This window comes from Haliaeetus albicilla, chromosome 28 (assembly GCF_947461875.1).
Source record: "Haliaeetus albicilla chromosome 28, bHalAlb1.1, whole genome shotgun sequence".
In the NCBI taxonomy this organism is placed as follows: Eukaryota; Metazoa; Chordata; class Aves; order Accipitriformes; family Accipitridae; genus Haliaeetus; species Haliaeetus albicilla.
In genome coordinates, this window is record NC_091510.1 from 10,098,046 (window position 1) to 10,110,082 (window position 12,037).

The following is a 12,037-nucleotide window of genomic DNA, read 5'->3' on the forward strand; positions in this document are numbered from 1 at the left end:
TTGTTTCTTGGACAGGCACAGCCTCGTATGGCAAGAACTCGGGGACCAAAACTTAGTTCAGCTTTCAGACAGCAACACAGATACTGTCAGAGCCGAGTGGGCACCACTCTTTTCCGCACAAAAAAATGAAAAAATGCCAGAGCAAGGTATATTTTGGCATTTTAACTGGACCCTCCATAAAGTATTCCACCCTAAATTAAAATAGTATACCCTTACGATGATCACACTTCATTTATATTTTAACAATGTTTCAGGCCTGTGCTGTTTTTTTCTGCTGCCTAAGGACAGCTTAATAATGCATCAAGATTCGGATCTTTTTTTTCACGTTGGTAAAACTGACCTAATTTCCTCCATAACCCTCTCCCCCCAAAGAAGGAAACTTTTAAATAAAATACGCTCTATGAAAATGTAAAAGCCAACAGTCATAATATTTCTTCCACATCTTCTGAAATTAAAACTGTCTCATCTCAGGTTGTTAAATGAGACTGAGTTTCATTTACAGGTTTGAGCTTTTTAATAGGTTAGCATCCCTACTGCATGTGGCAACATCCATGCAGTGTTACTTCAGGGAAAGGGATTGTTATGACAATTGTAAAAATTATACAGCTGTTTGGTTTTGAAAATAGACACCAACAGTTTTCCTGATGCAAACACGTAACTGCTCACAGGCTAATGAAAGCTTATCATGTAAAAATAGTCAGAATGCTATCAACCTTGAATGACCACATTCTGTCAGATATAAATAGCTCATTAATATAGAGTAGTTGTTACAAAGCAGCTTTTTCTACAAGTTGTCCAAATTCAGTAGCTGCAGGAAATAACTTATGAAATACAGACTTTTCGGTACTCCAGTAAGCCCTATAATATATCACATGCCTTCCTCTCAAAGGTACTTTTCAACCATGTCAACCTCAGCATACTCACAGGCATCTATCAACTTGTCCTTTTGACATTGACAGAAGACGACCTTTTGTCAGCTTGCTCTCAGAGACAGAATGAAGATGATGTACAGTATACACTGTGAACACGGGTGTGACATTGCCTAATTCTGCTTCTGCCAGGATTAATCAAGCCCATAACAAAATGGGCCTTTGTGATTCATTTGCTCAAACAATCTCATTTAAGAAGAATCTAAGTTTATTGTAACCTTGAAGTTGCAGTGTGTGTAGGTGGCATCCATGGTGTTCTTCCACAGCCAGGTTTTCTGAGGTTGTCAATGTCCTCCGCAAGGACTGCGATTTAGAAAGACAGTCTTGTCTGGTTCTCTTCAGTCATCCAGAATAGTCCCTTCCCCATTTTTTTAACTACCAAAGATAAAAGTAGCTATTAATGAAAAAACAATATGAACACAAAAATTTTTGAGTCAACTCGATGGATGTGAAAGAAAAGCAGCCTGCTTTCAACTGCCTCTTGGAACTACTGTCTTCTGGGCTGTGATGTGTGACCGTGTTTAGTACAGAATCTTAGCTAGAGGCTGTAGCTGTGGTGGAGAAAATATGCTTTTATGAGGTATCCATGCTTTCCTGAGCATGCTTATCACATGAGATAATTTAAAAAAGCAGAACACAGGCACAAAACCAGAAATTCTACTTGATATTCAAGAGATGCAAAACTAAATATAAACACACCATCATTAGAGATTTTGCATTTTCATTGAGCTATCATGGGTTTATGGCTGAATGGAAGTGCTCCACTACATTGGTTTTGAGCTTGAGTTCCATTACAAAGATAAAAAGTCATTATGAAAATGAAGAGTGGTCTGGTAAGCTGCGTACCTCCACGCTACTTACATACACTTTTGGTTGTGTTTTACTTGTTTTCCTTTTATGTGCTCATCTGTTCAGGCGTCATCTTAAATGGACAATTAGATGGGTTTGCAGGGGTTTTTGTAGGAAACCAAATGCTGGTAGAAATCTCGACAAACCTATCATAAAGGCATAGATATCCAAAATGAGACAAAGACCTACAAATACTTCCAGTGGAGAAGAAGGAAAGATTACCAAAAGAGATGAAAAAGGCCCAATTACATCCAACAGTTATAACTTGAAATTGGACAAATTTAGCTTATAACTAACTCATTTTTAATGGAAATGCTGTTAACCAGTTGACCAATTTTCCTAAACAAGCTGGAGCCTTGAAATTCACAGACCTTTCTAAAGACTTTGTAGTTCAAGCAAAAATTATGATTGGTGCAGAAATTACCAGATGAGGTTTCATGGTTTATGGTGTACAAGAGGTTAAGGGTGACCAGAGTCCCTCCTGATCTTTGCAGCATTTAACATGTCCTTGCCCACTGATGTGATAGAAGTATGATCTGAATTTAGTGCTGAAGTACAGCTCTGGCGTAGTCTGTCCAGGCATACAAACCAATGCATCCCCCTCCACAGACATAAATGTATTGGATTAAGAATGGAAAATACAGGCAAGAGGTTGTAGGGAAGGAAAAAATGCCAAACAGAGTGTGAAGAGGTAAAAATGATGAAAACAAAGTAGAAGGGGGGAAAAAGACACAAGTGGTTCGTGCTGCAGCTGGAAGTTTGCCCTCAGAAGCAAGGCGTTCACGGGCACCACAGTGGAGGTCAGCAGCTCTCCAGTGCACCTTTGCCCTGTAACTTCTCCCTGACACAAAAGCAGGAGTCCTCCTGCGCCGAGGACTGGACCACACACCCCAAATGAGATGATATATGGGTCTCACCTCTTAGGTCACGAGGAGGTTGAAGATTTGAGAACCAGCTGCAGATTTGGGGAACAGGGGAGGAGAGAGGCCAGCAGCTATGCTGCATGAAGCACATGCAACGTACAAACAGACATGAGCGCTTCTCACTGTGGTAAAAGACTGATTGAGACATTCCTTTCTACCTGACAACTTAGAAGGGAGAAATACTTACTTCATCCTTTCCAACATATGAAGGCAATTAGAAGGACAGTGATTCAGCATAGTTGACGGCAGAAGCATCATGCTGAAGTGTAAATAAATAATAATTTCCCTTTTATAGCTTAGCCTTGGTTCTGCAAGGATGCACACATGTATACTGTTCCAATTGACAAGACTACATAAATGCAATGAAATCAGTTGTCTTCCTTGCACTGGTTTTTCTCACGCTAAGTCTCCCCTCCATACTGCCTGTCAGGCTCTTGTCTTCCATTCCTTGAAGGAATTCTTCCAAAAATAGATATACAGTTCTCTTCTTCATTGAAGCATTAAAAAATATGGCAGCCAAACTAAACACAGATGATGCCAATATATGTGTTAAATATCGGTAATCGATCTCTTTGCAGGTTGCTTCTTCATTCCACCCTTTAACCTGCTTACCTATGGCACTTACTTAGGTTGTGACTTCTTGAAGGAAGAGTTTTATGTCCTTTTATATTTTATCATACTGCAGGCACTGTGGAAACACAACTGATTACTACTTCTTACATATGTTATCTCATGTGCTAAGAAACCCCCAACATTTTCAAAAAGGTTACTCCTTCACTTACAAATCTCAGAAAAGTTTGTCTGGGCCTGCTGCTTCACAGGTCTAAATTGCAGTGTAGTCTGTCTTGGGTTTTGTCTGTGGGGTTTTTTTGAACACTTGTTCATTGTTGCAAAATGATTTCTGCCTCATGCCTCTTCCCTTCTGATGTTTAGACTGAGTTGTCCTAACATCTATTGAGCGTCATTACTGTAGCTACAGTTGCACTTAGAATTACATAATATTTCATCAGGGGAGGAAGCACTGAATACCTCTTACAGAATTTAATGGAACAAAATCTGTTTAATTAAATTGTAACTTCAAGAATTCAGCAGAAGAGATGCTGCATCATTTAGGTTGTAAACAGAATGCTGCTTCTAGTCACCTTTATAAAACAGGCTGCTAAGTGCACTGTTATTCCTGGGCCTCCTCCGAAAGCTTCGCATTGACTTAAACAGGCCAGCCCAGTACGTGCTGCTTTGTTACGAGTCCGTATGGAGTAATTTTTGTTAAGAAGCTAGCTCCTAAAGTACCTGTAAGGCAGTCCCCCTTCCCATGCTTCAGTAATGCTAAACCAGCTGCTTTGCCTCCCAGCTGTATGCGTGGGGACGAGGAGCGTCGTCGTAACAATTATACCTGCTGTATCTGACTCACTACAGCTCCTGCTGGGAGAAGTAATAAAATGTACATTTCTGTGTGCCAGCAAGAGCTGCCACAGTACAAGGAGGATTCACTTCTAAGTTCAGATTTTCTAGTTGTAATTTTCCTCCCTCACTCTTTTTGTATTTTTTGAGTACCGTGGGAGAATAACTTTAGATTATGGTGTCTGAGGAGACTACCCGCAGAAGCTGAAAAAGTCTGAGATCTATATTCATGCTTTCAGGAGTATTTCTTGATCGGAGTATTGTATTCTCTGCACCACAGGAAAGAGAAAACAAAGCTGAGTACATCTAGCTCCACAGCACAAGTGAGAGCTGTGTGAACAAACCCCTGTCTGCAGCACGCTTTTACTCGATGAATGTTCAGTGTACAGACACTGACAGTCTTGGTAGAAATCGCTGTGGGGGAAAATTATCTAAAACATTACCGTTTACCTTACAGCTGCAGCTTTGCGTCTTGAAACATTGACATTTCACCTGTAATTTAATCTCTATTATTAATGAATTGTGGAAACTCTTTTCCCTAGGCACTAGACCATCAGAGTGTGTATGGAGTCTGTCAGCAAATAATATTACTGAATACCCATGTAGTCTTTCAGACACTCTAAAAAGAAATAGCTGTACATACAAAAATAGATATGCAGCTCTTTTTCAAATTAGTAACATGTAGTAGCCGCCCAGATACTGTCCTGGGCAACCGGCTCTAGGTGGCTTTGCTTGAGCAAGGGGGTTGGACAAGATGCCCTCCAGAGGTCCGTTCCAATCTCAACCAGTCTGCAATACTGTGATATATTAATTGTCTTTCTTCAACTCATTTGTATTACACAATGATGTCTTTTGAAATGATTCATCTGTCATGGTCAAAAAAAGGTCACTGTTTTAAAAGACTTCTTTAGTAAATATCCTAAAAGAGCTTTTCAAATACTTATAATTAAATTCTGCACCTTTGTCTTCTTCTGTACTGAGTGATATTTTGTCCAAATAAGGAAATTTACAGAAGGTCTTATAAGGATATCTTAAGGTTGACATTGTTAGATTCAGGAGAATTGCTATATGTTAAAAATTTAATCAGATGTACAAATAATAGTAGGCACTGAAAGGAAAGATTTTATAAAACCATTTCAATTATTTGTCATGTACAATGGATTGACTAGGAAGCTATATTCCACTCTGGGAGGATTTAAATGCTACCTTATTTAGTTTGAGAACAAAGAGATTTTCAGTTTATCTGTTCTGTGTACATAGAAGAGGCAGCAGAATGGATTCGTTGTGCACAAATCATGGCTAAGGTGGTGCTGAGAACAGCATAGATAAAGGGGTTAGTGTGGCTACAGGCAAACAACAATTATTTATGGACTTCAGTGTGCTTTTTGTGCATTGCTAGAATGAGCAATGATTAGATCTGAACCCTACAAAGAGTTTAAGGGACTTGGTGGAACAGGTACAGTTGATTCGTGTTTGGTTGTTAAACTGACATAAGAAAGTTATGTAGGTGTATGATTTATCCTTCTTAAACTCAAATTATATTAAACGTTATGTAACAGTCAAATAGGAGAATTAGATTTACAAATGCCTCAAGCAGATACTCGACTGGTCACATCTGTTGCTTATAGAGAGTGAGATTTGACATGCAAGACTTCTTTTCCTAAGAGCTGTGCTATACCTACTATGATCGCTGATAACTCTTTGCAGAACACAATTTTAAATCTGTTATCACTGGAAGTTTACAAATGAACCCAAGGATTATGTGACATTATTGGTCATATTTTTCACAAGTTTTTGAGTCAGTTGATTCTTTTTTTAACATATAGTTTAAGCACACACTAGTGAATTTGTTGTTTCACCAGTATACTAACTAGTTACCAGGATATTGGATATTAGGAAGCTTGCCAGCTAGATACTGGTAGGATGCATACAATATGGAATTCTATGACATCAAACCTAGCAAATAATCACATGAATGTATCATTATCAGCTCACTTCTGTGATATTCTGCCTTAGTCATGAATATTTTAAAGAACTTCTTTGTAACTGTTCCTACCTCTGAAATACTGTGACCTGTTTTCAAAACAATTTAATGTCATAATAGTTCAGCAGTCAAATATATGCTTCTAGACGTTATGGCTAGCCACAGCATTTATAGCTGTGCAAGCAAAAACAATATATACAATCTGCTCTCATGCTATAAGATGAAGGTGAACCTGCAGATATCAAGAAAAATCCAGCATTATCAGTGTGGTTCAATACAGAGTGGTTTTTGAAGTAACAAGTATTTAATGATTCATTACTGCAATTACACGGTATTCTTGCATAATGTAGTAGTTGTTGTTATAAGAATACGTCCTACGACATAATACAATAAACATTGAACTGATAGGTGCAGGATAATGCTGAGTACGTAGACTCAACCCATTTTTATGATGGCATCACCGAGTACCTAGACAGAACAAGCCAGAGATCCTTTAGAGGCTATAGAAGAGCTTGCTTTTTTCATATTTTTAAAATTAAGGGCAAAATCCTGGCCTCTACTGAGGTCAATGTCAATTTTACCAATGGAAGCAAGATTTCATTTCACATGGAGAAAGCAGAAAACTTTTCAGTGTGTTCCCCTTGTCTCAGTTTTCTTCACTGACCCAAGTTTTTCTGAATTAAGTCCTAGAATGACTTATGTGCTGACAGTAGTCAAGACAAATAATCTTTTTGCTGTACTTTGAAAGTGTTTAGCATATTTTAGATCTCTAAAATGGATTGCATTTGTTATCTCCTTTCCTTTCTTGCCTTTCCCTTGTGTATGATATCCCTCAAAAAAGGTTTGGGGATCAGTCATCCCAAACATTTTACTACTTGAGAGTGTTTGATATTTGTTACACTATGTCTGTCCACTGAGATCAGAAGTGAGCCACACATCTTAATTCCATTTAGATGTTTGTAGCATTATGTTTGTCAGTGTGTAAGTTTTATAATAACAGGCTCAGTGGGGAGAGATACATCATTATGATACTGCATAACAAGTTATCAGGACAGGGGGATGGGGAAGTTTTGCCTATCAATGGGACAAGCCGATGTTTATAGAATCGTAGAATCATTTAGGTTGGAAAAGACCTTTAAGATCATCAAGTGTAAGTGCGAACCTAACACTGCCAAGTCCACCACTAAACTGTGTCCCTAAGTGCCACATCTACATGTCTTTTAAATATCTCCAGGGATAAGTCAATTAAGTACAGGATCTGACCCCTTCTCTGCCAGAGTAGCATTTACATTACCAAAGAGGGAAGTTTTGGCACTCCTGCTGAAGTAGAACCAAATCAGTGAAAGGTAAATATATTTTTGAAGGTACGATTGAATCTGCACTCCTCGAGGACCCTAAGAGATTGCTGTAAAACCTAACATACTTTACCAGCAAAGGTTCTCTCTGAGGAATGCAGCCTGAGACATAAAGCACATGTAAAGAAGACATAAAGCACATGTAAAGACAAAATTCCTGATGAAGTAGGTCAAGAAAATGCCCGGAGTAAATCAGTGGCACAGAGGAACATTTTTTTAGGTTTGGTGGTTTTATAAGAAAATTAAATCAAATGTTTTGTTTGTTTGCATTCACCTTTGTCTTTCAAAAAAAAATTCCATATGCTGTATATAAATATTTTTATATTTTAAGTTTGCTTTCAAAATGGCTGGCTCACATCATGGCATTTTTTGATATTTTTCATCTAAGAATGTGACAAATCTAGAGAACAAAGGCAGTGTGAGAGAGCCTTTTCCTTTCTCCTTACTGAAAATGTTTAAAAGGGAGAGTTAAGGACCAAAGAAAGTGGGCCAAGAGTGTATACCAGAAAAAAACAATAGACAGAAGTTTGTACATATTGGCAATGTTGATTTTATGCCATTTATGTGAATGTACGATTCCTTTCTAAAGGATAATCTTACCCATTGTCCATGTCTGACCTACCAGACTGCCAGCCCTTTTTGCTATTCCTAGCTATGGTTGATGGAAACCAGTACTGTGGCCTTTCTGCAAAATTTAATTTTCACTTCCACTCTTCAGCAGTTGTATGCTGAACAACTTACATATTTTTTTAACATCAGTCTCCTAAATCTTTAGTTCCTAGGAAAGTTCAGAGAACAAAGAAGCCATTGTTGGAAGCTAAGACACCACTCAAATCAGTTCACATCATTTGCATTCAAATCAGTTGCCTGGAGACACCAATTTTTGATAACATAGAACCTAACTGTCCTGGTTTGGGGAAGTGACGTGCCAGAGATGGGAAGGGAATCATGTTGGAAGATGTACAGTTAAGTTTGCAAAGTGTCATGAGAAACACAGATTGATGTTCTCTGTAAACCTAAGCATGCACAACTTTAGCAGACACTTGACTATGTGATAGCATGAATAGAGCATTAATGAAACATAGCCTTATGAGGGAAAGGGACAGTCCTGTCTGGCTTAATATATAGTCCTTGTTTTGCTTCTATAATTAATTTCATTTTATTTTCATGAACGTTTTAGGTGTATCAATACATGCATGAAACCATAACTGTTAATGGCTGCCCCGAATTCCGAGCCAGGGCCACTGCAAAGGTAGGATACGTGCAACTGTTGAAATACATGTTACCAAAGTGACCTAGTAATTGACTGTGCGCGTGTGTGTTTCAGGTATTCGTGTGTACACTGTAAGAAAATTTAGACATCAGTGGCAGCCCAGAGTCTAGAACCAGTGCTACTTCCCAGGTAACAATCATAATGGAAAATTTCAACCTTTATGCTGCTTCTGTAGCTTAAGAAAAGAGAATGATTTTATGGAATTTGATGCTTTTTGAAAAGTTGCTTTGCAAAAGCAAATCTACTGGTTCATTCTGTAGAAGTCTGCCTGCGACAACCAATATTTTAATGGACTGTTTTCCCATACAGCTTATTCAGAGAGGACACAATGATTTGGGAGATAGAAACTAAACAGTCAACATTCTACTTTTAACTAATGGGAACTGTAGGTACTCAGCAAGTGGTAAGGATGAACAGTGACAAAAATGGCCTGATCAAGAGACTCCACAGCCAAACGCAAGCCCATTTTTTCTGATGCATTACCTGTTATAATAAAATATATTGTCTCTTCGTCCATGTGGACCTGCCTCTCTCATATCCTTAGACCATGACAGCTACATTACTGCTACTACTAAAATGATAATTTTCTAAGGAAATTCACACAACCATGAAAGAACCCATTCTATGTGCCACTATGAAATATGCTCTGTATTTTCATAACATACACAAAGATAGATGCTTCCAAACAGGAAGATCCACCATGGCTTTCTTTTTCCCATTATCATTTTGTACTCAACACTATCTTCTGGGTGGTATAGCAGATATTATGCAGGTAAAACAGGTAAACCTGCAAAAGCCATAAATCTTTTTTGGAGATATTTCTTTATGGTCCCACTCCTGTGAAGTTAGTGACAAAACTCCTTGAAATCCTAACGGAACTAAGATCTTACCATTATGTATTTAAGTTAAGACATTTTAATTTAAAACTGTATCAGAAGATGAAGGTTGGGAGTGTGTTACAAAATGATTTCTACAGTATTTTAGAGAAGCAAGCTGTATAGTAGCCAGCAAATAACCTAATATACACTAAATTGCAGTGTATTTTCCTTACTAAGTAGAATATTCTTTTCTGTAGGCTGTTCTTCTGATTTTAACCTTCTTCTAATTGAAAGTCAATGGACAATGTAAATTTGTAAGGTCTATCGTTCTATATAGAGAAATGTGTATATGAAATCCTGATTTGTCTACACTGCAGGTAAACATAGAAATTACTGCTATGTTGTATAGTAAATGGGGAGAAATCCAATTAGTGTTTGCCATTCTCATTTCTTATTCATATAGAACAGCAGGGTTACAGAGCAATGTTTCAATATCGCAATATTTCCTGGTTATTTCTGGGCTGTCTGCATTGCATTCTCCTAGTGCATTCATGTCTGACATAAAATGTATGCATGATGACAAGGTCTGCATGTGCAAAAACATGTAACTGAGAATGATCCATTATGTCACATCATCCACTAGCTTCTATTAAGCACAAGCGTTACTAGGATGCTCAAAGAACATTAGCGTAATGCAGAATTGTTCGAGCAGTTTGGACTACAAACACACGCTGAAAAGGATAAAAGATTTTCCTAATGTTTATTTAATGATTTACTAAGATCTGTAAGTAGGAAAATACTTGTAGTAAAAAGTGAAGTATGAGATGTAATATTTTTCTGGATGCAAGCTTTACAGTTTGTTACTTTTTTTTTTTTTGCTAGACTAAGATTAACAATATAGGATTTTTCTAATTGATTTATAAATCCATTGTCTTAAGATTTAATTTTTCAATGAAAGTTTTGATCCAATTATTTTATAAAAACTCATATTCCTGTTTCAGGAGTTATTTAGTTTGCAAGATTTCATAAAGTTTATAAACTAAACTTTTTAAAATAAGAATATCCTTTTAGGATTTTTTCTGTGTCCAAAGAATAAAATAAATAATTCTGTACCTCTGAAAGCAGAGCAGAGTTAACAATTCAGTTCATCCACTTTATTTCAATTAGGAACACTCTCTTATTCCACAGTAATAAATTTTCTCCCTGTGAAAAGGCAATGAAGAAATGCACTAGTGATCATAAGTGTTCACCACCATGCAGTCAGGCTTCCCGGTGCCTACTTCTGGCTCTGCTGCTAACTTTCTGCGTTATCTTTTGACAAGTCACCTAAACTCTCTATTCCTCTGCTTATTCCTTTATTTCAAAAGCATTAGCATGGAACTTAATATTTTTAAAATGCTTTCAGATAATCAGAAAAAGAGTAAGATACTAAAATGTTTTCACAGGAGTGAATTCTTCCTGCAGATGAACAACAGAGTGTATATCAGTGTTCTCCCCGCATAGCCAAATCACTCATTTTTTTCTTCCAGGCAACAGTTGCTGCTTTTGCTGCAAGCGAAGGCCATTCACACCCACGAGTGGTGGAGCTGCCAAAGACTGATGAAGGCCTGGGCTTTAATGTCATGGGAGGAAAGGAACAAAATTCACCTATTTATATTTCTCGCATCATTCCTGGAGGAGTAGCAGAAAGGCATGGAGGGCTCAAACGGGGGGACCAGCTGCTTTCAGTTAATGGAGTGGTATGTGGAAATTTGATAGAGCTTTCATTTTCATCTGGATTTTCATTTTTCACAGCTGTTATAATACCACGATTTAAAATGCAGCCACATAAAACAAAAAGAATTAGCTCTGTGAGAGACCTCTATTGTGCATTTGTGGTGTAGTGAGGCAAAGCTGCATCGACAGCTTTGTGCCACTACAATTTCTGTTGTAGTGGAGTGCTTGAAGAGCTTAATTTCAAATCCATACCACATGCTTAATTTCCAAGGAAGCTATGTCTTTGTAATTGATAATTCTGCAAATTCCTTTTACAGTAAAAGCATAATAACAGACTTTGTTGTCCTTGCGCTTCATAGCTCCTGAGGCACATCGCCCGTTCCTAGCACGGTGATGCCTTAGTGGCACTTCTGTAGTCTTGTGGACTTCAGAACCTTTGAACACATAAAATCAAAATAAATTTGGGAAGCACATTTGGTGCTCATTTGCAATGGAAGGTGCATTCCAGATTTCTTTCAGTGACATTCATCCAGCTATGATATTTTTGTCAGAAAAATCAGCGGTACAGATGTACACATACAGGGCGCATGTATTCTCAGTAAAAAGATACATTTTTTACATAGTTGTTTTTCATGTAAGTCAATACTTCAGGGTGGAGTGTTTTGTGGTAGTTTTGCTGTGAATGTCAATATGGAGGTAAAAATAAAAGGGCTGTTGGAATAGAGAGGAAAAGTAAGGCTCTGACTACATGATATGGGTCAAATTCTGCCTTTCATCTTGCTTTTTGTT

General features: G+C 37.7%; 2 protein-coding genes across 4 annotated transcripts in view; one reads left to right on the plus strand and one right to left on the minus strand.

Annotated features, from left to right (window-relative positions):
• Positions 1 to 12,037, minus strand: part of MYF5 (myogenic factor 5) — a 279,874-nt gene that overhangs the window by 233,366 nt on the left and 34,471 nt on the right. The window lies entirely within an intron of this gene.
• The window catches only part of LIN7A (lin-7 homolog A, crumbs cell polarity complex component), a 49,452-nt gene that overhangs the window by 28,671 nt on the left and 8,744 nt on the right, over positions 1 to 12,037 (plus strand). For all 3 annotated transcript variants that reach the window (XM_069773618.1, XM_069773620.1, XM_069773619.1), the window contains exons 3-4: positions 8,622 to 8,693; positions 11,062 to 11,271. In XM_069773618.1, the coding sequence (XP_069629719.1) occupies positions 8,622 to 8,693; positions 11,062 to 11,271 (282 nt within the window). The remainder of the gene's footprint in view (positions 1 to 8,621; positions 8,694 to 11,061; positions 11,272 to 12,037) is intronic.